The following is a 27031-nucleotide window of genomic DNA, read 5'->3' as shown; positions in this document are numbered from 1 at the left end:
ATTTTAGTAGTGAAACATCGTTGTTTTTCTACTTTCTTTTGCTTTCAATTTTTCTAACTACTGTATATTGAGAATGATTACTGTCTACATGCCCTCAGCTTCTGATCTAATGTGCATGTTGGTATGTTCTATATTCTCTATTGTGAGTTTAACTACAATTCATGTAACGCGGTCGGTTTTGATTTCTGTCTGCCAAGCTCAGCCGCTCAAGCCTCCATTAGGCTTTCTTAGGCCTAGCCATATTGGCTGCTTTTTTTAAAGGAAGGAAAGGTATTTGCGTTAACGCGATTGCTTTCCCGACATCAAGCCTGCCTAAGGCAAATTCGCCAACAAGTACCAAGCACCGACGTGGCTCAGAAGTAGAATACTAGGCTGGCACGCAGTGGACCTGGGTCCAAGCACCACTGTCTCATTGGTACTATGTTTTTTTTTTAAATTTCGCGCGATGGGGTTACGGACACCGGTTGCGGCAGCGGAAAACTACGGCACTGCGCGAGACCCAAGTTGTTATCTCATAACAGCTGTCGCTGTAAAGTTAAGAAGCAGAATCCCACATAGAACTGTCGTGAAACACGCTTCCAGTTTGCGAGTGGCACACCATTTATTATCTCAAGCAAAATAAAGACGTTTGCGCTTTAGATCTAGAAACCCAATTTTTATGCATCTTGAAGTGAATGATATATATGAAAGCGGGGTTCAGAAACAAAAATGGTGTAAGCTACAATAGATAACACAGGACCATCTAGGGTGCACCGCGCGAGTGCGTCAGCCATCAAATTTACATATATGACGCAATAACAAGGCACGAATACCAACCGCTGTGCACTGAAGTTTTTAGAGATTGAAGAAAGGAAAGCATTCCAAATGAATGACTCGAAACACAAAGTTGAAAGTTATGGATCTACACAAGAAAAGTGAATTAGCAACTACAACAACTGCTCAATCACGTACTGGAACTTTTTTGGTGCTAACCTGATTCCTAGAAGCTCTCCGTCAAATATGGGGGTGAAAACTGGGAAACGTACTGAGAATGACGAGGAAAAAGTCTGTGAGAAGATGCCGACACCTGCACATGCATGCATGCGGAGCTATTACGGATGCATCCATGGAGGCGCCGGTGTGTCGGAGAGAAAAAGGGATTCTGCCACTGAGCTTAAGACGGACAATGGAATCTTTGTTGCTTCGTCGAGTATCTAAAGAATTCATTTGAGTCATTTTTCATGCAGGTGGAACTGTCACCTTTCCCGAGCTGACGCGCCATGCAATGCCGCAATATACACAGAATTACTCAAATGCACAAGGGCATAAAGCCACATCTTAAGGTTTCGCTCAAAGTAAAGGGAATGTGAAAGCTACTAGCGGAAGGCTTCGTGTTATTTTGGTTTCGACAACGCATATGATCTAGCGAAATGTTGCAAAAATGAGTGTTATTACTGTCATGTAGGTCATTAACAAGCACATTAATTTTAGCTCGTTCTAGGTTGTAGATAGCTAACACTACCGCTCTGAATATACATGGTACGGCTCACGCTTACAAAAAGATACACAATAAAAGTGTAGCAGATTGCTTTATTCCCAGAAGATGCACTTATTCTGGGGGTTCGTTGGCTGTCCTGTTCTGCACCCAAACGCACGGGAGAATTCAGGCATGTTCATCAAGGGCACGATACATCTAGAGCGAAACGGTGCATATTGAGCCGTTAGTTGGCTATACTGCGCGCACAACTTGATGCAGTGTCCAACGAAAAAGAGGCGGTCCGCCGATATGTTGAGTCCCGCCAACGTCAGACTCCGCCGATTATAAGGCAACGAAGAGTACGCCTTGTAGGTTGCACGAATGCCCGCGAGGTCAGCCAAGTTTTCGGAGTCGACGAAGTCACTGATCTGCGCTTGTCGGGGCCTTCGTCGTAACTGCAAATTGTAATCATTGTACAGCCTGTTAGGTACAGCATTTTCATAACCACGACGGTGTGGTGGCAAACTTATAGCGATCATTCTATGACTCATTCATGTAGCCGATACTGCCTCCGCGATAAAAATGCGTTACGTTCTAGAGGAAGAGATCTGCCAGGTTCCTACAGGGCCTCAGGCATTCCATTTAAAAAAAAAGTTAAACACGAACAGTATTCGCTTTCGTGGGAGGCGTGCTTCTATGAACCGTAGTTTGGAAGCCACTTCGCAACCCTCGATCAGGCCCAGTAAGGTGCAGTAGCCAGTAAATCCTTCAGCCAGATGTTTCTGTGCGATGTAATTAAGGCGCTTTACTTCGATTCGTTTCCATATAGCTTCCAGTGTCATTATCAATTTAGGTTGAGCCTCCTTTGTAAGCCTCCAGCTTTCAGCACCGAAAATAATTACCGGTAATTCATGTTTTACCTCCGTATTGAGTCATAGTTGCTGACACATTTTAAATCATCAGAAAACGCTGCTGATCGGTAGTCGCGGCTGCCGAGAACACTTGAGCGAAATAAATCACCACAGCACCCTGCCTGGAATTTACAATAAACTATCAAGGTCACCTAAAAGTGCTTTATCTCCTCGAGAAACTATCTTACATAATAAAAAACATATTGCGTCTTACACTCAGGTTCTACGCCATTGGTCGACCTGAGCATGGCGTGCTCGAGAGTTACAGCGGCCGCCATGGTAGGTTGCCACATATCCACGCGTGCGCGTGCGATGGCACTCGAAACCTGTTCACTCGAAGCAAAAAGAAAAAAAAAATATTGCTGCATATCCGTGAGGTGAATGCTCGTGATGGAGCGAATCCAGGTGCTACGGTTCATCGCGTCTACGCTGAAGCCACCGACTATTGTATAAAGGTGAGACAGATGACCGGACGCACAATCTAACTGATGGATGAACGGATGCACGGAAAGAAGTACATACGCAAGAAAGCATGGACGGACGCACGGATAGAAGAAAGCACCGCTGGAAGGATGCAAGAAGAGATGCGTGGAAGGACACACAGATGGATAAATAGACGGACGGAGATATTAATCAAAGCTGGAAAGAAAAATGAACGGACAGGGCAGGGTCTATTTAAACCAATATTCCCCGTGAACACCAAATCCACGGTATATGAGGCACCTGTGCTTCGCTCTAACTAGAAGCTACGACAACGGTGTCAAAGGACATCGCGAGAGCCTAAGCAGTGTGCGATCAATCTTTATAACTGTACTCGCAAGAAACATTTTCTACAAAAATTCTGCAGTGGTGTATTTAGGAAGCAATAAGCTCCTTTAGTAGTGTCATGCCATGGCTACTTGAAGAAGTTTCGCAGGGTCACTTTAACGATTCGAGAATGTCTGTCATATACATGCTCCATAGTATCCTTATTCTTCTAATTGTTTGGCGTCCATGATTCTGCTCCATAGTTACTACCTGTCCGAGTTGACATATATCTTTAACAACTCGCGGTCTCGCCACATGCCGCAAAGCGCTGTTTTCTGCTGAGCCTAAGTGGTAGCAGAAAGTACAGGATTGAGTTGATTAGTGGAACAACATAGAAGGCGCCTTAGCTATGTAGCGAGCGGATTCGAGCAGGTGATAATATTGATAATATTGCCGAATATTATTATGAGTATTTTGTTGTAATAATCATGATCCCTCTCTTCTCGTATTCCCTTTCTGTTGGTCGAGGGTTGAAACGCTCTCGTACTCGTTCTTTCCTAATTAGCTGGCACGTGTGTCCTGTAAATATATCCCAGTCTGGCTGCGGTGTCAAGTTATCAATATGCGTACTTTTAACTCCCGATAAACCAAACTACTCAGAAGATATCATGCACAAATTTTCAATAAATCCCGAAATCAGCATAAAGTATAGCATAGCATAAAATGCATTTTAATTGTTTACCTACAAGAGTTTCCACGGAATAATAATTTCGAACGGAATTACACTGAGAATCTTTAAAACTGCGAATAGGTGAAGCTACTTTGTAATGTCAAGTTAGTAGTACAAGCCGCGTCACTAACCTTTCCGCAGTGTCCAGCAACACGACCATCACGATGTTCGCTATGAATCTTTCTTTGCTCGTGCTTGAAATATCAGCGTTTCGGCAGCTTAAAGGTCCAAGATCATCCGGAAATCTCATTAACAAGGTTTTTCGCAACGCGATGTTGCTGTTGAAAGAAAAATGCTGTGTTCCCGCTATTATAAGAAAATATTAGAGAAGGTGTTACTTTCGTTTCGGTATATTTTCAGTGCTCTCTCTCGACTTATGAAAATCATCAAAGGGCCCTTCACGGTGTTCGCCGTGGGTGAACAGACGCCTTATGCACGCGAAGAGAAGTCATCGTAAAACCCGGCATTTTTTCGCAATTTTCGGGAAGGGGGGCGGGGGCGAGCTCCAGTTAGCGATAAGTTAGCAGATTTATACGTGGCTTGGTGGTGAAGAACGGGGTCACAACTTTCTTAAGGAATGAGACTCCACCCGTTCCGTGCAGTAGCATTAGCTGCATCTTCACCTTCACACAGCCAAGCTCCAGTAGGCCAAGCACGTCAGGGATGACTGAAGTGTTTCTGGTAACGCAGTAAAGATGACACGTGCCGCACGGGTACGCAAAAAACGTCTGACCAACTGCTGTACGCATCGGATTAAGGCTCCTGAGGAGCACTATGCGTTATTTGCAATCAGTTCTGCAACAGTCACTTTCACAGTACTGGAGACTGTGGCGGACAGTGCTCTTGCGTTCGGTGTCATCGGCTCGATTTTCGTCGCGTATCCTAGCCTGGTGGCGTCAACTAAACTCAATTTTCTGTTGCCAGTGAGGCTGTTGATACACCGCAAGCGGTGCAGAGCAAGTAGCACAGCCGAGTTTCAAGGGGCAAGTTACTCAACATATCTAGCTGGAATCTTTAGGAGTATGCGTAGAGCTTAGTGCACATATTTTTATTCTTTTCGTACAAAACCATCTGCTCTTGACATTCCCCGATGAAGTATGACTTACCTGTTGTTACTTCATTCTTGTCCAATATACTTGAACCCCACCACACTCAACCTATCACCATGACTCCATTTTCGTGCGTTGAGATTAGGTTTGCATTAACAAAAATTCTGATGACACTTTCCAATTTTATTTTTGAATAAAATTTCTCCTCAGACAATTCTGGCTGTTTCGCATCTATTTAACAAACATAATATAATTAAAATAATGAGCTGCAAAGTTTTTGTAGACATTTGAAACAAACTGCAAAAAAAACTTACTGAGCAGAGCACTAGCACCCTGCAAACGCCATGTTACCGACCCCTCAGGTAAAGTATGCTATCACATGAGTAAACCTTGTCATGTCGAAAGTACTGACATGACACATCTCCATCCTCCTTATTTTTCTATTTCCTCAATTTTACCTCTGCCCAAAGGTAGCATAGAAAAGCAAGTACAAAACGGTTAACCTCTCTGCTTCTGGTTTGCATCTCTCTCCATCCGTAATACTGTATATTTATTGGAGGTCTCTTTCCAAGCGATTTGCTCACTTCTGATGTAGAATAAACAATACATTAACTTTACTGTTTGTAATAGAATGTGCGTAGATTGATTGTTTGCAGCGACAATGTGCATGGAAGCGCAGACCAGTCACGCCACAGCTGGCTTTCTCTCTAGATACCGTTCTCTCTGAATTCCCTCATGCCCCCATTCATGCATCCATCAGTGGAACTAAATACAAGATTCGCTGCGGAGATGGCGTTCTAACGGGTCAGCAACATGACGTCACCGATGGACGACAGCTGCGACGCGTCTACTTACGGCAGCTCGATGGGATGCCCGTAGACACAGCGTTCTCTTCGTATATCCTTCCATGTACCTGCGCGTTGGCCATGATCGTGGTTTGTTCTTGTCGTCTACGTTTATGCCACTGACGTCGTATGCGTGCATTATTTCATGGCCTGCTATCTGCAAGCGTGAAACATTTGTCCAAGGTCAGCGTGGCCGTAGTGGAACTTCAAAAGCAACATGACCGTGCGTAGAATACACGCAGCAAAACCATAAACCAGCGTCTCATTCTGAAGAATTTTTATTCTGGTTGGTGTATGAGCTGCGCCATTCCTAGCACTGTAGGCATGGCCATTTCAGTATTTTGTACGCCTGAATTATAAGCGAATCGTACGAGGGTTCCTATCAGGCAAGAAAACTAAAGTTCCCTATTTCTGCAGCATATTCGTCTTGGATATTCACTCGTTTTAAACAAATGTCACCCCTTCTCATAACAGGAAACTAAACGCTCACCTGATACACCCGGCCACATTGCTAAAAACAAATGGGAGCCCTTTATCTAGTATTCAGATAGAAATACTAATCTTGGTGGTGCGTTTACTGAAATTGTCTTTCTGTTATATTGTTTCTTTCTACCGCAAAAGTCATTCGTTTCTCCTAGCTTCTAAAACCAACAACGGTGCTCATGCATCATACCTAGGAAACAGTGGAGTGCGGAAGCGTCTAACCAGTACGACCCTGGCGGCGTAAAGTGAGACATCACGCAATATTTACCCTACGCCAGCGACTAATCCAAAACTGCTCAATTTTCATTGAACGGGTTTTCAAAAATCCCCACAGCGATGGACGCCAAAACGGTGGCATGTTTGCGGAGCTGCGAGTCAAGATAACAAAGCTTGTCCGAAGTCGTGGGTGACACCGGCGCGGGTAAAGGGAGGCGAGTAAGCACAGTATTCGGTATAAACTGCCTAAGCTGTTTCACTGAAAACCACACTGCCGAATAAGAGATTCTTTCCGTTTTTTTTTACTTAGTAAGTGAGAGAAATAGTGAGTGGCAGAAAAAAAGCCATTTTTTTTTATTTCAAGCCCACTGAAACTTGATGACAGAATTTGACGTCCTGCTTGTTAAGCCACATATGCTCGCACAAATGACTCTTTTCATTTGTTTGGGGACTTCTGAGACCCGAAATACATTAAAACTCGTAAATTCAAATTCGAATGAAACTATGAAACTGTTCGAATTAGCAGGAGGGCGCTAGAATAAAAGCACATAGCGCCGCACTGCACTGAAAAAGTCCAGAGAAGCCACCTCTGGCGTAAACTAGGTACATAGAGCTTTAATAGCAAACTGAATTATTGACCCGTCAGCTATACGCCTGAAACAAGCACCTATATACACTTATGTGCATGACGCAGTTTACGCTCCAAAACACGTTTGTTTACATAACAGAGTCAATGAAATCAGAGTAATCAGTAACCCAGCTGCATCAAGTAACCTTTACGCTGATTATCATAGTGCTGGTGAATACGCTTGTGGTCTGTCTTCGACAAACGCTTACCGTTCCGAGGCTGCCATAATTGAGAGCATCAGGAGCATCGTGATAATATAAAGGGCGTTGCATAGTGGCTGTTGGTAGAAAAAATGTGTTGATGCCACCATCGTAAAAGGCACCCACAACCGAGTCGTCGTACACATACGTTGTCTGGTCGGCCCATCTTTGATGAGTTGAAATTGATAGTGCCTTGGTCCAGGAGGGAAAGAGACGGTAGCGCGGTACGTCAGGAAGCGTTCCTGTCGAATTTAAAGAAATATAAAGTGATATCTGGCACTCTAGCGCAGTTTTTGAATAAGAAACTTGCACTCAACAAAGAAAGGTCACCTTATATCGAAGTCGGCACTGTGCTATACGAAAATCGTCAAAGATTTGTTACATCCTGGCCGTCTGAAGGAGTTCTTAGGCAGATAAAAGCACGTCAAACACTGAAGCTCAGGTAGCAATTAGATTATTGATAATTGTGCCACCAAGTGTGCGACATGGGTGCTTGGGGCGAAAACGGTCGCGTTATGAAAGAAAGAAAAAGAATCCAGGTGTACATACGCGATAGAAAAGCGGCGCTTCGAGAAAGAGTCACGGACGTCCATTTTGTATTAAAAAAGGACACTGCTTTGAACGCCATTGGGTGTTGTGCAACGCGAAGCGATTTACGCCAGAACTATGAATACAGCGCTAGAAGGAAAAAGGAAAGCAAAGCAGAGTAACAGAGAGCTGCAGTCCTCGTAAAACGGTGAGTTAATGGCAGACTGCACATAAGGCACGATTATCCGTCTAAAAAGGTGCTTGCTAGCCAACAACCGAAAACTTCATTTGCTGTATGTATCGCAATGCTGTCAAGACGAAAAAAAAAAACAGGATATAATTCCTAGGGTTCAACTTCCAAAAACCACAATATGAAATGACAGATGGCATAGTGGAGGACTCCGGAAATTTTGACCAGCTGGATTTCTTTCATGTGCACCTATATCAAAGCATACATGCCCCATTCATTCACGCAAAAGAGGATGCCACAGCTGGGATTCGATCCCGCAATTCGCAGCTCGGCATCCGAGTGCCTTAGCCCCTAGACCACCATAACGCGTAAAAAACAACAAGGAGACACACCATTCTGGCTCCGCTCTGACTTTCGTCCCAAGCAATTTTTTTCACTCTTATGATGTCCAAGGTGAGATCACCAATCAGTGAATTTTATTTCAACACAGATGCGCTGGTCAGTGTGTATAGATAAATGCATAGCGGCGATGCTCTGATAGCTCCTCATGCCATAATGCGCCAAATTATAGGCAATTCGCTCTGCGGTACTCTCGATTGAAAGCTTTCATGCAGACAGCATGCTTGTACAAGGATGGTAAGACTAGAAGCGAAAGTTTACAGTACTATTCTGCCCATTAGGCTATCCGAATCTGATTGTATACTGGACGTGCAAACTGACTGTACATTAGTGGAGGTGCTCGGCAAAAGTATCTTTTTGTAGGAATGATGACGTGTCTGTGGAACATATTGTGATGCGATGATAATGCGATGTGATGTAATGATTTAGAGGACTGCTGCATCTCCTGAAAAATGTTTTTGAACTGAGAAAGTAACCGTCTGAACGTTTGCACCAGTCCCATCAATTGTGCTTCTGTCCTTGGTTAGATTCGGTATAATATTACGTGAAATGTTGAGTCTAGGGAAGAACTAATCTTAGAATAAAAGCAAACAATTGTTTATTTGATTGTACACAGCAGCGGGCAAGCATAACAACGCGCGTCTAGGCAGTGAAATCATCATCGTGTGTCGAGCCAGGCAACGTGTTTTTGCAGCCAGAGCTGTTGGCGTATACCTAGACTGTCGACACGGTGCCACTTTGTTTTATTGCCAACCCAAGACAGCGTGTAGCATTGTTGCTGCGGCGTAGATAACACAGAGGCTCTGCAGAAACGTGCGCAGAGGGTGATATCTAATTATTTATTTTTTAATGCGAGTCATAACCAATTAAGTAAAACCAATATTCTATTTGAACAGCTATCATTTACTTTCAACAGTTATCTAACAACAAAAAAGGAGACGCCAAGCAAAGGCGATTGTGAACTACATTGCAACAACAAGTGAATCATCAACCCTTTTAGTTGCCTTAAGAGTGGGGTGCTTGTCTGTGACGACATGATATTATTTTAGCTCACCAACTCACGCTTTGATGAACAGGTGAGTGAAGAATTTACAAGATTTTGGTGTTGGAGTAGTTAAATAACAGGGAGCGACTTCCCATAGATTGAGAGCAAGCCTTCGTAAAACAAACATTGCGCAACAGAATTCGTTCCCAGCAAGTGATGCCGACTCTCGGTAGAGGTCCAACATACAGCCCTTATACACATTTTATTTCGTACCATGGAGTGGTAAACCCCACAAAAACTTCAGTGCGGCGCAAGCTACGCACATATATTATCAATGGCAAATTATGGACGTCATACTGGGTAGCGAATGCTCTATACTGCCCAATTCATGATTGGAATTCACATGCTACGGCAAGTGGGCAGTTAAAATTGGTAGGACACTTTCTAAATTGCATTCATTGGAAGTCTGTGCCCATGAGACAGAGTTAGTCAGAATGAACCGTGGTACAAGCGTTTAGGATTCAGGCTGAGCTACAGCAGAGACACGTGCGCATGGGAGCTATTTGACAAACCTGACTGCTGGAACTAGACGTTGAAAAGCACCTCGTCTATTTTTTGAATGCCAGCCAGATGCACCCGATTCATTCATTCACCACCCTCTCTTTTTTTCGGTTCTCGCCCAACGCGTAGCTTAGGAGAATAGTTATGAGCACGAGGAATATTTTGTACACAAGATATATTATTGAAAATGGTCACTGCAGGCCTTATGAGTATTCGACATATCTTGATTGCTGGAGTCAAGATGCCAGCCAGACAGCACGGCACGTTTTGCTCTCGAAAATCGTATAAACTTTTATCGTTTCCTTTGCTCCACTAAAAATCAGCACTTTCCTGAAAATTGTGTTAGGGCGTTGTATAACACCTACTTAAACTGACGCCTCAGTTTATTCAATATCATTCAATAAGCACTAGCACAAACAAACATTCATGTCAGCTTCGCAATGTTGATACCAAGCCTAAACGAACGGGGAACCAAAAAGGTGGTCTGTTTTACTCTATATATTTTACTCATCTTTTCTTTTATTTTCCTTCCTCTTCCTTTTTGTGTAATGTTCTGCCTTTTTTATTAGGTTTTCAACATTTCTTATGCGTCGTTGCCACCACCTTTCTTCCCGGCTTTCTTTCTCTACTCGCCTCATTTCTGGCTTCTTCTTGTTTTTTATGCGATGTTTAGCTTGATACCTCCTATGTTTTCTCTCTCTTACGCCCTGTCTTCATATGACCCCTGCTTACCATCCCTCCGATTTGCTAATGTCTTGTAACGATGTATATTTTATGATCTGCAAGCATGTCTGGATAGCCGAGTTGTTACGATACCCACGATCAAATCGTGGGTGTGAATTCTTGAAACCCTCCTCACGAAGAAATTTTTCTTCAACAATGTCTGTTATGCTTTTTCTTTCTTCTATTTTTCTCCTTCTGTTTTTGTTTTCCGACGCGTCACAGTTATTTTCTCAAATGGCGGACGGATCGACGTATGCGCTGTGCGAGGAAAGCAGCGGATGAAGTTGTGGCCTAAGTAGAAGAGGATAACCAATATGGAGCGAATTTCAACCAATTGCCGCCATAACAGGCTCCATCATTGATCAAATTTCTGAAGTCATAACAACGTGGATACAACATAAAAAGGCTTCGCACATATTTTTTCACTTGGGGACCACTAAGCGTATGCACCATTTGTCTTCACCAGTAAACGCAGCGAAAAAGTAATGAAACTTTAACAGGTGGCTGTGGCTACACACCTATATTGTTATCCGGTAAACGTGTTCGTTCAAGCAGTGCTACAGCTTAAGCATACAGATGCTGCACCTGCGTGATCTGCAAAAATAACATCATTTCCCCTCCCAATAATGTCACACCTCCATAATCAATATCTTCATTTTACAAAGATAAATTGGGTACTCACTGTAGATATCTTCCACAAAGGAGGCTTCAAGATACCGTCCTGGACTTCCAACGAAAGCCATTAGCTTGTCTAGCTTTTGAATGGAAATGTTTCTATCTTCTGCGGTGACCCAACTTGATGACGCGAATGTCTCGCGGAATGCGTTACGGACATCGGACACCATTCTTCGCACCCCTTCGATCTCGTGTGGTTGAACTACTGCAGGTGAAAAATTGAGCGAATAACAAAAGCAAGGTGCATTTTATTGTAGGTTTTCTACAGCATATTTTTCACATTCAACAAATATGCTTAGATGGTTTTTTTTCTTTAGCAAACGGCTTCTTCTGTTCCTTGCGGAAAATTGAATCAGGAATAATGAGAGATGCAGCATTATTCCTATTTCCATGTATTTCTAGCGACTTAAGGCACTGAAAAGAAAAATTGGCTTTCTAGTATTGAAAAACAAATCGTGGACGCTAGATAACTGTCTTTTTTACTACAAGAAGAAGCTTTCTGAGCGAGAAAACACAATATAAACTATTGAAGACGACATCGAAGTTTGCAGACCATTCATCGTGACATAGGAGATTTTGACGACAGTCACTAGAGCCTACAATGTTCCTAATAGTCAAGAGTGAAGGAGATCTTTTCGTGAGCAGGCCAGAACCTTTTTTACTAAATTGCGGGAAATTTACTAGGGCCAGTGTGGTGAAAATACGGCATAAGTTCCTGAAATCTATCACGGCACCCTCGCTACTTTTTTTGGGGGGGGGGGGGTATTCGAAAGTGAAACTAATCATTTTCACCGCTAATAATAAAACACTTGTCGTCAAATCAATGAGACGAGAATTTTAAACATGTATCTTCATTGAAGATTGATTTATCATTGCGTGGCAAAGCCTGTTATCAGAAACAAAAATATTTTTTGTTAATTTTTTATGTTGCTGCAAATTTTGAAAGAATGAATGGGTTGAAGCAGTGCCGTAGTAATGAATATGAGAATGTCTGCAGAATATGAGAATGTCTGCAGATATGAGAAAGTCGTGATTGCATAAGAGTTGCCACAGGGACAAGTGCTAGCTTTGCTTGAACTTGATGACGAAGATGGGACGTTAACATTAGGCAATGCTCATATTCTTAGAGTAATTATTAGGCAAGAAATGGAAGCACTTCATGTTGTCCGTATTACGCAATGAGCATGTTGATATTCCAGTAATTAACGATCGAAACAGCACCTTTGAAATAACAGTCCAACAGGCCACAACATTAATCGATGTTATTACTTTTCTTAACAAAGGAAGAAACTGCGGTGAAAGACTGAAAAGCCATAAGAAGGCTGCCGGTGCCTTGAAGAGGTTGGAATCGTATACTTTGAACAGGACGTTTTCAACATCTCAGCATATAATCTCGGTGCAGTTGCAAGCGTCGTTTAGAAGCCTACTGCAACAAACACAAAATTTTGGAAATCACTATTGCGAATCATTTATATGATGCTGAGAGTGTTGTTTTTAAAATATTAAAAAAGAAAATGAAACATGCCAGCAAATGTTCATAGAGATGTCAGGCAGCAAGTCTTACTGTGGCAAAAATGTTCGGCTCGCTCGCACTCACCGATAAAATCAATTTTCTCTTCATACACACCCGGAGTCAATACTACCGGAAGTTTTGCTTACCCGTACTCACTCGCACTAAGACCCAATAAACATTTTCTCAGCGTGACTAGTCACTATGGCTCAATCTTAAACCAAAACTGTACTCACTCGGACTCAGCGAGACTCAGGCTAACGACTAGATATAGGTAATTGTGAGCGGGTGAACTCTCGAGTGTTTGACCATACAGTTAGCTCTTGAAGAAACTGTTGCTCAATGAGTTGGTGCATGTTAGCAAAACCGGACGAGACGCTCACACAGGCGCAGACTGTGTATGTGTCATTATAGGTTGCCCTATAAGTACATTTCACAGAAAGCATCACCACGCAAGCTGTTCTCAGTAAGGTACCATCACAAATATCTTCACAATCATAATGTGTCTCCAAAATAACGCTCATCAATAAATCTTATCTATATGTTATGCAACTACACTGATGAGTCCCTCACACATTCCTTTCCCTTCTTTCGAATGTAGTATGCTTCGCAAATTTCCCTTGTTGTATTATCACGGAAGTGGCTCGATATCTTAACATCTTTCTGTTTTGGTTCGCACTTGCGCTCCAAGCACTGGATGGGCGGGTGCCCGCTTGTATTGTTTCTTACTTACTTTTCATGTTCATGCTTGCGCACGTTCACACATCTTTCTGTTTACTCTAGATGACTCTTTACACATGAAAAAGGAATGCCATAGACCACGCCAGCATTGCACTGCGTAAATCAATTCACCTGCCTTTTTCCCCATCCTTGTGCCCTGGTTTAGTGGTCACCTATGCACACACATAGCCCTGCAAGCTTCTTAGGAGCCGAAAGCACGACTTCAACTCTATGTCACTTTTCAATATTTTTAGGTGGTATGACGTTTGTGCATATAAGTTAGAACTTAACTTCTCTTATCCACCTTTCGTTGAGAAGCGCCGTTTGAGCTTTTGGCCTTGACTCTCTTCTGCATTACCTGCTTACTTTCAGAACTGCAGTTGGCACGCATGGCGAGAAACCAGCTTCTCTTGACCTAATCATCTGTGCTGCAAAGCTGCAGTATTATACAAAAGCCACAAAACATCTAAATCGGAAAAAGCAGCATGAATATCTACTCCTCCGGCACTGGTGATAATTTGCCGCCGCACTGCAATCGTGTGGTTGTACGCTTCTCTTTGATGAAGTAACAATTTTAGATAAAGCTAAGACTTAGCGTGAACGGGTGAATATTGAGGCATTTCATATCTGAAAACTGGGTACTAACAAATGTGCTATTGCAGCTTCAGTTTATCTCACCAGGAAAAAATGTTTTTTTCTAGCACACAGGTTGTTTGCTTAGACTGGCTTGCTTGGTGTTTTAGTTTTTTGGTTTGTTATCTGCTCGTGCATTGTCCGGACTTGGGAGGCAAAATTATTTCCGAAAAAAAAACATCGGTTATTATTGCCACGTCTCTGCTCTCTGTGTTTGTTTCTACTGCTCTACTTTTTCTGATATTGACGTTTTGTGGCCTTCGAAGTTTACTAAGTATGTACCAACATGCCCAACAAGCAACTCTACTGAACTTCAAAGCTTCGCTGTACAGCGTAAACGCGAGGCTTCTTCAATGCCGAGATGACCCACTGGGACAAGGTGACCCGTCTCAGTGTTTTTGAATGGCTGTAATCATGTGGCTACGACCTCTTTTGGGTCATCGGATTATATTTCTGTCAAAAGTTGCCGGCAAATCAGGTGAAAGCTATGCCTAAGCACTGATTCCAGTCAGCTTTTGTTATGAGTGAAAAATAACCGTTTGCCATGGTGTTGAAAAAGGCGAAGGCCATCCGCAATGGCGTCGCCATACTTAGAAGATTTGCGCTTTCTTTAAAAGACAAGGGATTTGTTATGCTGGATTTGTTATGCATAACATATTGTTATGCTGAAGCGCAAGCGTGTGGACGAAGGAAGAAGAAAACGAAGTGGTGTCAGAGACGCCATTCTGCTTTTTCATGCTCTTGTGGGCTCTTCTAGGGCCCCGACTCTTCACTGCACAGAGGAAGCACGTCACCTGGCTCTGCCTTGTTCATTGACATCAGAGGATTGCTCCAAGTTCACCTATGACTGAAGACACGAGATTGTGCCGTACAAAAAAGGCTGTGGACACCCTTTCTCAAGCGCGGCATGTACCAGGAGTTTTTAGCTCGTTACACCAGCCCTTTTGTAATCGTCGATCACCTAAGTGATGTGACGTATTCCATCGCTCTTCTCGCATTTCTCGGCTACTCTTATAGGCGTACACAGCTTGATCACGTCGCCCGCCTAAGGGCGCGTTCCCACTTGAGAAGTGAAAAAACGAAAACGCCAGAGCGGCCGGAAAACTACGTCATCGCGCGTCTAAGATGACGACATTCATTCGGCCCCCTCCTAGCGCCGCTGCCGCCGCTACCGTGAGAATTGTTTTGGTTTTGCCTGCTTCCTTAGCACTAAATTTCATACCGAATTCTAGTTATCCACGCAAACTACGTAAAAGAAACAGCTCGCACCTTTTCAAAGGTTGTTTCGGGAGATACTTAATCAGAAACGATACGAGTGAGCGCAGCGGCGGTGGCGAAGTTGACGAGCTGCACATAAAAGCGAGACACGTTGGGGCATGCCGACTCGCTGCAGCTGCACCGTCTACGCGCAGAGCTCTTGGCAATCGGAATCCAAACTGGGGTCTCAATGAAAGCGCCCTCGTTCAGGTCGTAAAGCTTCGGCGTCCTGCACGAGTGTATTTTGCTATTTGAGCCGATGCGAGTCACCGCCGATGCCTTTGCCGCCATGTTGAACCTGTGGCTAGCTGGTCAGATCGCGTGGTTTGATCTAGCGCAGCCAAAGCCGTGAAGCCGAAACCGGATCCACTTTTCCGTGGCAGGAAAATCGGTCTCGCACCGATTTTAAAGCGCCGGCCACATGGCTTGGTTTTCAGGTGGCTTGGGTGGCTAAACAATCTGGTTTATGGAGAGGTTCACCCCTTTTGCTCTCTTCGAGACCAAGCGTGAACGTGGCCTAAAGCGCTCTCATCCTCGTGACTCTTGGAGCATCTGATACTCGCCCAGAAAGCTTCGCCTGGGAAAAGGGGAGTGTTACGCTGTTGCGGCAAAGTGTAAACAAAGGAAGAAGGAAACGAAGTGGTCTGTCTTCGAAGCAGCTCGGTGACGGCATGGCTATCTGCTATTCATCCTTCAATAAAGTCACCCAATCGTAACAATATTGATACACTAGCAAAAACTTGCTCATGGTCGACCCCTTCCGTGAACCGCACTGTCAAAACATGATAAAAATACCGCATAACGAAGCGGCGATGCAGGACGCATAGCAGATGTCCTGCGTCTGTACGTAGAAACTGTCTTCAACAAAACTTTGTTGATTGAAAAGGTGCTGCCATAGGTGTTACTCGACTGGAATACCACAATTATATCTAGAGTACCTCTCGCCTAAAACGGGTCGGTAAACAAGGGGAACCAAACCTTTTTGCAAAAAAACCCTACTTACTTAATTTTGCCATGTTCCCCGTTCACTCACGGTAAAATCAAGCGTACCCTATCGGAAAAAAACGAATGGTGGGCATGGTGTAAACCACCACCCACCATTATAGTGGATTGATGTAGTGGGTGAATGGTGGGAAACGCCCACCATGGCGCATGGTGGGTGCTGCAGTGCCGGCTTCGCTTGAGCGCGAAATGGCGTCAGAATCACCGTGACGAGCTGCCACAAAAAATATAAAAGAATTCTATAAAAACGGTATAAAAACACCCGTCCCATAAAAAAGAAAACCAAGCGCCACAGAAGATCGAACGTGCAACCTGCGGATTCTCAGTGAAAGACGCTAACCACTGCGCCACACCAACACGACGTTGATTGTGTGTTAAATACTTAGTTGGCATACAAACTTAAGGTTCAAATTAAGTTATGTTTTTCGTGTACACAGCATAGACAAGATCTACACCTGCTACTAAAAATTGCACATTTATTAAACACAAGCAACTGCAGCCTGTAACGATTGGCACTATGTTAATGGCACTAGTGCTAATTTTTTTACAATTCACAACTTCAAGAAAAAAACAAAAACAAGTGGACTGGGAAGCAGCAACAGTTTACCGGCGGGGTCTCCCAAGTTTAATATCCGTTTCGCGCTCGTTCTAAAGGGCGACATCTGCTCACGCTTTATGACGCTTCTAGGCTCATTCCATAGATACGCCCGCCTAATTTATTTGATTGAGTATCGGGATGCTTTTCGCGCATCGTAGAGGGCGGTCGCGACAGCGCAATGCTGTAGCTCTTTCGCTAAAGCAACAACTACATAACGGCTTGGCCAAAACGAATGCAGTGTGCCGAAAACATTGTATTGGTTCATATCATATTGGTTCACAAAGCATACGAATTGCCACGTCTGAGTTCTCGTACAAAAGCTGGAGAACTTCCGGCGAGTGCGACCAGCGCCTGTCGGTGAGAAGACACTTAATTACGTTCTCTGGGAGTGCTTTATTTGCGCCGCATCGATGTTTGTTGCTTCTTGAGCGGACACCATACACAATGCAAAATGCTTCATTTAGGTTAATTGATGCCATGGCTGCGCTGTATTGTCATACTTAATCGTCGATATTGTGTATTCTGAAACCCGGAAGCACGGATAACACAATTGTACGGGCTTGGTCGGTAGGCCTAACCTTTGGTGGAAATCATGGTGGTAGAACATGTAGTGTACAGATCCCAGCTTGGTACACTGTATAAATTGCCCGCCATTATAAGCCCACCCATCATCTGCTTACTGCTTCCCAGCATTATCGCGATGGTGGACAGAGCTTCTCAGCTTGGTACACCATGTGGCCCACCATAATAAGCACCACCCACCATATGCTTAGGGCTTCCCAGCATTATCGCAATGGTGGGCAGAGTGTCCCATTATTGCCCACTATCTAGCCTCTGCTTTCCACCATCATTTCCACTTTACCCATCATCTGTACACCATACCACCCAGTATGCTCCGGCATAACCACCATATTTTCTAGTACGTCCCACCATAGCCATCATAATTTCCACCATGCCCACTATTATTTCCAGCATGTCCACTATTATTTCCACTACGCCCATCATGTTTTCCAGTATCCACCATGGCAATTTTTCTGATAGGGTAATGTTCTGCTTCTGCGTCTTAGCCGAAAAGAAAACGTTCAAGTAGTCAACCTGGCTTCTGTGTACAAGGGTAGCCACTTTGTGCATTTTGAGCTACCTGCACATGGCTGCATCCTTCGCCTTTACCCTTGCGACCTCCACTAACACCGATTTGAAGTTCCTTTGAACAGCTTCAGTTGCCATGCCAAAAACATCTGAGAGGGCATAACAGCAAAACCTCCTTCATTGTACTGCTGCGGCAACAGGAGATCATGGGAAATCAGGGCACATGGGTGTGGAAAAGACATGCCAATTCATATATGCTGTGTAATGTTGGCGTGGTCCATAAAATTTCTTTGTCTTGTTGAAAGAGTCATATAAATAGACCAGAAGATATCAGGCGGGCACCTGCCCATCCAGTTCTTAGAGTGCAAGTGCAAACCGAAACACAAAGTTGTTCAGATGTTTTGCCACTGCCTCGATAATACAGCAAGGGAAACTTGCGAAGCATACTCTATTAGGAAGAAGGGAACTGAATGTGTCAGTGAGTCATTGGTGTTTTTGTATAACATAATGATATTTATCGATGAGCGTTCTTCAAGTGACGCAGTATGACTGCGAGGATTCTCGTGATGGTTTTTTACTGATAAGGGCATGAGCGGTGATGCTTTTTGCAAAATGTACGTATAGGTCGACTGTGTGAAATAAAGGTCAGCTATAAGTCCGTGCCTGTGTGTGTGTCTCGTTTACAGGTGTGTAGCTTAGTCTCTTTTTGTTCATTATTAGCTATTTAAACTAAATATTTGATGCTTTTTAACACTGATATATATGTTATAGTCTGTGTACTACTTGGCATCATTTGCTGTAGCACTCTTTTATACAAACTCCCACTGTTTTGAATTTCACAAGGACATTTTCATTAGAAAATATGACCCACACACCATTTATTCATGAGGGGCTTCTCATGAAAGTGTTTGCACGCGAAAGTGAAGAAACCTACCCCCCTCCCTCCTGTACCAGGATGCTTTTGCTTTGTACCTGCTGCCTCTGATCAATCAATCTTTAGCTGGTGCATTCACACCAGCGCATCAGGATATCTGCCTGTTGACTGTGATATGAGCGTGAACCGAAATAAGACTGACATTTTCCCCGTAGTGGAGTAGAGTGGACCATAGGTCGGCAAACTATGTGCAGCACATGGGCTTTCACTCATAGACCACAGTTTTTTCTTGAGGTTCACTTGCCTCGCAACCACAAAACATTTTCCTTGATTCAAATAATTTGAATCGGGTAGTGTTTTTTTGCGTGAAACATGATCCAACTAAGCGACAGCAATAATCAACTTTCTGTGAGGTGTCTTACACGGAGCCCTATACAATGAAAGTTTTTTTCAATGTGAACGCACTCCACGAAAAGGGTAAACAAACCTGTCTGAAAGTAGATGCTCGTGATAGCGAATGGCATCGCCTTTCCAACGTGCTTGTAGCAAAAATCTCTTGGGGTGGAATCGGTAGGTAGTGCACGTGACACCGTGTGGTTCACCAGTTGCTTGAAGACGCTCCAGGCGACCAGGTGCTGAATCCCTTTTTTACCCACGGACTTTGCCTTGAAGAGATCCGTTAGTAAGCTGAATACGTTTTGCTGGACGGCAATGTAACTCCCTCTATCGTAGATGTTATCGGTGTATGTCGCCAAGTAGCGCACCCATTGCTCTGGTAAACGTAAAGAACAAAGAAGTCATCCAGTATCAGCACCACATTCATGACATTGTCATTGGCTTTTCCTTTTAAATGTCTACAGTACAAAACCATACCTGTAATGTTTCATGATCTAATCTACAACTGGGATTTGTATAGATCATCTCTAAGCTACGGAAACCCCCAAGAACAGTGTAGAGCTGCACGAAGAAAAGAAATAGAAATTTAAGTGATTGTTTTGCTTCGTCAAAAAACCTAATAATGCATAACCATCAATATTATGCCATGTGAAGTATATGGCATGTTATTAGCAATAAGTGTAGGTGAATTTGAACAAAAGAACTGGACGGAAAAATAACTTCCCGTGGGTAGGTACCTAAGCTGTGACCTTGGAATAACGCGTTCAATATTCTACAAACTGAGCAACCACTGTGGTTATACTCCCATCTACTTTATAAAGTGTGCGCATGCACTTAGGAGTGTTAATCAGCACTTCCAAGAGTTATTACGGCAAGTGTAGAAAAATTACTTTTCTGCCTGTTGGCATGACTCAGCATGTCATCTCATTACGGGCTGGCAGCAAACCTATAATCATTCGAATGCTACCTGATGTCACAGAACGAGCGCTAAAAATGGGCGCGCCGCCAAACTCTTGCGATAACGCGCGGGAGTGACGCCGCGAGGTCAAAAGAAAAAGAGAAAAAAAGAAAACAAGCTCCCCGGGAACGCTCCCTCTCCTCTCGGAAGCGTGTCTTCGCTGACGAACCTCCTCACCCCACATCGGCGGCCGAGCAAGCACTCGAAATTTCTAGAAGGAAAGAGGCGTGGTCATGCCGGGTTGAGTCATTCATCGCGGACGGCCTTCGAGCCGTCTCGCCTTCTCCCCAGCCTTCGCTGCGTATCGCGCCGACGAAATGACGAGAACTTTCTGGAATCTCGCGCGGAAGGTAATTAATGGAGCAGCCGAGGTGAGAGATCAGGAGAAGACAGAAGTTAGCGCCAGAGCGCGTAGGGTATACCGCCGTGTAGTCGGCGAAGGTTTTGTCCGTGGAGACAAAGCAGGAGAAGAAGATGATTTCCACCTGAGGGCCCCGCCGCGGTGGTCTAGTGGCTAAGGTACTCGGCTGCTGACCCGCAGGGCGCGAATTCGAATCCCGGCTGCGGCGGCTGCATTTCTGATGGAGGCGGAAATGTTGTAGGCCCGTGTGCTCAGATTTGGGTGCAGGTTAAAGGACCCCAGGTGGTCTAAATTTCCGGAGCCCTCCACTACGGCGTCTCTCACAATCATATAGTGGTTTTGGGACGTTAAACCTCACATATCAATCAATCAAATCGATTTCCACCTGAGGGGTGACGACTCGAGCTACAGGCAAGAGTGTGTGTTTACCGCTATCGAGCGAAGACGCGTGGCAACAGCTGCGTGTGTGAAGCCGACGTGTTTCGGGCGAAGAAGTTTGAAGCATGGAGAGAGGCCAATTGAAGACGCGAGGTTTCCTGGAAGAGAAACTTCGGCGAGGTTTCCTGGAAGAAAAACTTCAGGGGCAGCGGAACGACAACAACGCTGGACTTTGAGTGAGTGATTCTCGGAAGAGTATCATCCCGACTTTTGTTCCATGAACTTTGGACTGAATAGGTTTTCTATCTCTTTAGTCTTTAAGTGTCTTGGTTGTTCAATGCATGCGACTGCATTGTGGTGCGTATTGTTGTCTGTGTCCGTTGTTTCGAGTGTGGCTGTTGGTACTGTGTAGTACGTTGTTTGATTGGTGACATATTGTATGCAACTATTCTGGAGTGTGCATTCTTGTGTATTGTTTTCGATCTGCCATTATTGAGAATATAGTTTTGTTTGTTTATCAACTATCGACTCTGACTTGTTCTTTGGGCCACAGCCGGCGTCCGCTGGCGCGCCAAAAAGGACCACTTCTAAATTGTCCACGCTTTCGTGGTGCGGTTTGGGGGGCCGATACTTCGGCCCTTGGAATTAGCCCGGCGATCGCCTCCCTAATTAACGGGACCTGTATGACACCTGAAGACATTAAGTCTCCCAGAACGGAATATTCGCAGTGAGTGAAGGAAAGAAGAGTAAATTTTATTCTATCCTTCGTTAGCCTCATTATTATTAAGAACTAACGGACAACCTCAAAGATTGTATAGGGGATGCTAATAATCGTAAATGTCACGTAATTGTGAGGAGGACCAAAGATAACTTTCAGTAGGCGGGAAACAAACCTGACTCTTCAATACGAATGATAGGCTTGATTTTCTCGAAAATCCTTACAAGAGGGTAAACGCTAATGTTAACATTACTTTGAAATTAGTATAATTCGTACGTTCTTCGTCGATGAGCCGCTATAAGGAGCTCTGCTCATGCTCGTGTTCCCTCGTTGTCGTCGTTAGCGTCTCAGGGCGTCCTTGGGCTGGCGGACGCCTGTAATGGCAAGCCCGCCCCCGAAGAAGGCGCTAGCCTTCGACGTAGTCGTTCCCGAGGAGACTACTCCCGAAGACGTCCTTGACGCGACGTCTTCAATAGTAGGAATCGAAGAAGTACTGCGTTCAGCACTTTGGAGGCCGGAACCACCAAGTTACCGTCAACAGTGAGGCCGCACTGGCCCAAATTGTGGACGCGTCGCACCTTATCATCCGAGGAGAGCGCGTCGCCATCGTACCCCTGGGACCCCAAGTGACCGTCCTAGTCCCGCCGTGCCACGTACCCAGCGAAGTCCTCGCACAAGCACTCTCTCCCTACGGGAAGGTGCTGCACATCACCAGAGGACTCATGGGATCACGCCCAACTGTGACCACTGGGACGCGATACGTCCGCATGGAAATGAAGGCTTCGTCACCGGTTCCCAACTACCTCAAGGTCACGGGCTATCGAGTAACCTGTGACAATAAAGACATCCAGCGAGTGTGCCGTCGATGTGGAGGCACTGGGCACTCCCGCATGAACTCCACAGCTCCGTTTTGTGGAAGGTGCGGCGTTTATGGCCACGACGGGAAAGGCTGCTCACTGCCGTGTCGCCGTTGTGGGGACCCGCATGCCACCGTCGCCTGCACAATCAGGCCATCGTATTCCGAGGCGGCGTCCAAAGATTTCCCTCCACTTCAACCAGGAACGCCATTTAAGAACAGGTGCGACGATTCGTCAACGCGAGCCGCGGTAACCCACCACGACCAAGGTGCGCCAATCGCGACGCTGCACCAGACGCCCACTGCGTCCCCAATGATTCGGGACCTGGTAATCCCTCCAGTTACTAAAAACTCGAGTTCCCCGCGTCCCGTGGCCATTTCTGAGGAATCGCAGGCCAAGCCCTCGTCAGATGAGGCGCCTCGTGAGGAAGGCGTCTCGGAAGCAAATATTGCATCTGACGCTCCTCGCGTTGCTGCTTTGTCGACCACAAGTTCAGGAGTCATCGAGGAGTCTACATCTCAAGACGACGACGCCTGCACCTACGAGGACTTCAACAGCACCGTGAGTGAGGCACCCCTACAAATTGACGAAGACAACAGCCCCAGTGACATAAGCCAGGACAGTGCAGACGCCTTTGCACCATCCTCGCTTAAGAACCCGGACTCTGAACGCCACCGGATAACTACTCGTGACTTAGAAGTCCTCACCAGAGACAGAAGTCCTCTGCGGACTTCAACGCGATCCCGGAAGCCCCGAGCCTCCGGTGGATCGCCTGGCCGGAAAAAATGACTCAGTCACTTGCGCGGCACCGGCTCCCGTGTCTGAAAAAGGTACCCCTGTATTTGCGTGATCCTACACTGTTTCAATTTTTCGCATGGCTCTTACTGTAAAAGTTATTGCTTTTAACGTTCAAGGTTTCTGCAATCCACAAAAAACAGGCTGAGGTATAGGCTTTTGCGCGTTCAGTGCACTGTGATTTGCTGTTCGTGCAAGAAACGAATTTTTTCAAGCTTTCTGATGTACTCGCTTTCAAGCGCGCGTTAAATATTGATTGTTTTCTTTTCGTATGCCAGCACGCGTTCGACTGGCGTCGGAGTCATTATTTTTAACTGAGGTCTTTCACGTGACCATCATGTTTCCTTCGATGTCTTCGGGCGCGTGCTGGCGTTCAACTGCACTTTTTTTTCGTTAAGAATAAGATTTGTTGCGGTGGATGCCCCAGCGGCACGCATGAACTCTGACGGCTTCTTCTGATCTCTTGATGCGTTCTTTTTAAATTCCCAACATGTGGTACTTCTCGGGGATTTCAATTGTGTCTTAGACTCACACGCGGACGTTCGAGGTCTGGGTCGCGGCCGGTCAAACTGGAATGCCAGAGAACTCGAACGTCTAGTGCAGCAATTGGCGTTGAGTGACAATAATTAAAGTGTGCATGGCAGCAATTATGCCTATACTTGGCGTCCAACAGCGTCGAGCAGCCGAATGGATTGTGTGTATGCATCCCCCAGTCTCATTACCTAAGTTCACGACACCGGGGTAATGTCATTGCCACCAACACCAGTGTACATTAGCGACCATCGACCGGTTATGTTCTCTCTCCGCCTGCCAGAGGGGACGCCAACGATTCACAGACCATGGCGTCTCGATTGCCATGTCCTCCTGGACTCTCAGGCTACAGAGAAATTGTCCTTAGCGTTACGCGCATCGCTCATTGGGGCAGATGTAGCTGATTGGGATCGCCTTAAAGAACAGTGCCGCCATCATTGCAGTGCGTCGGGCAGAGGACTTTGCTCCCGTATGTCGAAAGATGCGTCATTGTTAATCCAGAAGATACGCATTGCCAATAGAGATCCCAGTCCTTCCACTGTAATGCGGGCATCACAAGAAGAGCTCGTTGAGCGGTACCAACGTATTATGCGTGCTTCTTCCCTCTCGGCTGCAGCTTGGCGCTGTAGACGTGCACCGTGTGCACACCCGGAGGTGCTAAGGTACGCACGCAGAGCTCTGCTTCGTTCACCAGGCTCGCCTGCCTACTCGCTCAACTCTCCCGCCCAAGCTGCTGTGGCGCGACTTTCAGGAATTCACTCAACACTTTCAGTCAGTGACTCAATCTGGTGCTAATGTCTGTTAACCGGGATCCGTTTCTTCGCATCCTCTGCTAAAAGATTTACCTCATGATTTCAACATGTCACATGACGTCTTGCTACCACCGCCATCCGATGACGAAATCAAGGGCGCATTAGACGCAATGAAAAAAGGATCGGCCCCAGGGCCTGAAGAACTCCCTGCAGAGTTTTATGTACAGTTCTGGCCTATCATTGGTCCAACTATGTCACGCGTCATTCACAAGTGTTTTCAAGATATTACACTTCAAAACTCTTTCCACAAAGGCCGTATAATACTAGTTTACAAGAAAGACCCGATGTCCACGCGACCAGAAGATTGGCGCCTTATTACCCTGCTCAATGTAGATTACAAGCTCTTGGCCAACATTTTGGTGCGCCAAATTAGTCCATCTCTTGCAACATTATTTGCTCCCCACCAGGTCTGTTCTGTTCCGGGCCGAGAAATACACACCCATACGTGGTTAACGCGTGACATCATTCAATACACCACTAGCCGATGTGCGCAAGGGCTGTTGGTTTCATTAGATCAAGAGAAAGCTTTTGATTTCATAAAACATGGCTACATACTAAATGTTTTACATGCATACAGATTCCCGGATAAGTTCATTGACCTCATCCACGTGATGTACACTAATTCAGAAAGTACCCTTTACTTAGATTCCATTGAGCGTCACGCATTTACAGTCACGCGTGGAGTCCGTCAAGGGTGTCGCCTCTCCCCAGTGTTATTTATTCTTGCATTAGAACCCTTATTAAGGGCCTTTGAACATCACCTGCAGATTCTTGGCTTACCACTACCCGGTAAAACTCAAGTAAAGGTCACTGCGTATGCAGATGATATTACTCTATGAGTACATAATGAACAGTCGCTGCAGCATGCTCTTAATACATTTAATGATTTCGGTATTATCTCCGGTGAAAGGTTAAACGTTTCTAAGAGCCAGTATTTTTTCATTGGCAACCCAGCGGTCGTATCAACATCACGTAGCCTATACAGTGGTCTCCTGAGATTTCAATACTCGGGGTTACTTTCACTGCATTTGGTATACAGGATAGCATCTGGTCTTCCGTTGTACAAAGTCTCCTAAATGATATCAAAGCAGCCAGGTACTTCGAATTCCCCCTCTTGGAACGCCGATACTTAACTCAAACCGTGTACCTAGGAAAAGTTTGGTACCTTTGCCAATCTGTTAAACCACCGCTCCACGTCAGCAGAAAAGTGCAAAGCTGCATCTGTTCATTTTTTTTTTGGTCTGGTGGCACAGAATTGTTGTCGCGTTCAACGTTAGCTCAACCACGAGATCAAGGCGGTTTTGCATTCCCCGACGTTTCCGTCACAGCTTCTACATTGTGCTTCTTCTGTTCATTCGCACATTTCTTACTGTATTACTTCATGGGGCAACACATACACCACTCATCTTACTTCAGTTCAGACAATTCAAAACCAAGCGATAAGAATTCTCACGTCAAGCCCATATCTCTCTAACGCTAAGACACTACTTAACGAAAACAATCTATTAACTGTATCTGAGCTAGTTAAATATAACATTGGTATTTACATGAATAGAACTATAAATAACCAACTCCCACATTTTACTACCATTCTCTCAAATAACAATGTCACAAGGTTCGCCCCCAACAATAACTTTCTACTGCCAAAAGTTCGCACCAATTATGGCAAACAAACCATTCATTTTTCCGGAATTTCTTTTTGGAATAGTTTGCCTTCCGTCATTAAAGTATGCCGTTCCCTGAAGGTAATTAAATCGAAGTTAAAAAATTATATCATGTCAACTAACTAGCCTGTTTTGCTGTTTCTTAATTGATTCCTGTTCATTGTGAGTTGCGTTCTGTATTCACTTGTCATTGAAGTTAGCACGTTATTCTTACTTTTAAATTGTTTCTGTGAGATTACAAGGGTATATTCTTACTTTATTTGTTTCAATTGCATTTTACTGTAGCTCTGTCTCCCTGCTATGTACATCACAATCATCCTCAATGCTACATTGTACAAGAGGTCCCCTTGCAGTCTCTGACTAAGGGACCTCTTTCTGTATATCATGCACATGTATTCTTCTTCATTTACCACAATAAAACCTTCTGTTCTGTTCTGTGCCTCCGCACTCTAGTGCGAATACTAAGCACTGATGGCATGCTTTCTCAAACACTTGCTTGCTACCATCTGGGTCTTCTTGCCGGATAGTCAAATAAACCAAGGTCCCCAATCA

General features: G+C 44.8%; 1 protein-coding gene across 1 annotated transcript; it reads right to left on the bottom strand.

Annotated features, from left to right (window-relative positions):
* Positions 1-1501: 1501 nt before the first annotated feature.
* On the bottom strand, positions 1502-19807 carry LOC142803328 (neprilysin-1-like). Its single transcript, XM_075888446.1, has 5 exons — positions 19497-19807; positions 11334-11531; positions 7275-7507; positions 5749-5895; positions 1502-1911 (listed from the first exon to the last, which is right to left on the bottom strand). The coding sequence occupies exons 1-5, from the start codon at positions 19531-19533 to the stop codon at positions 1570-1572; spliced, it is 957 nt and encodes a 318-aa protein (XP_075744561.1). The 5' UTR covers positions 19534-19807; the 3' UTR covers positions 1502-1569.
* Between the last annotated feature and the right edge of the window lie 7224 nt (positions 19808-27031).

Source organism: Rhipicephalus microplus, chromosome 3 (assembly GCF_043290135.1).
Source record: "Rhipicephalus microplus isolate Deutch F79 chromosome 3, USDA_Rmic, whole genome shotgun sequence".
NCBI lineage: Eukaryota > Metazoa > Arthropoda > Arachnida > Ixodida > Ixodidae > Rhipicephalus > Rhipicephalus microplus.
Note: the sequence above shows the minus strand (reverse complement) of the source record. Positions and strands in the feature narration are given on the sequence as shown.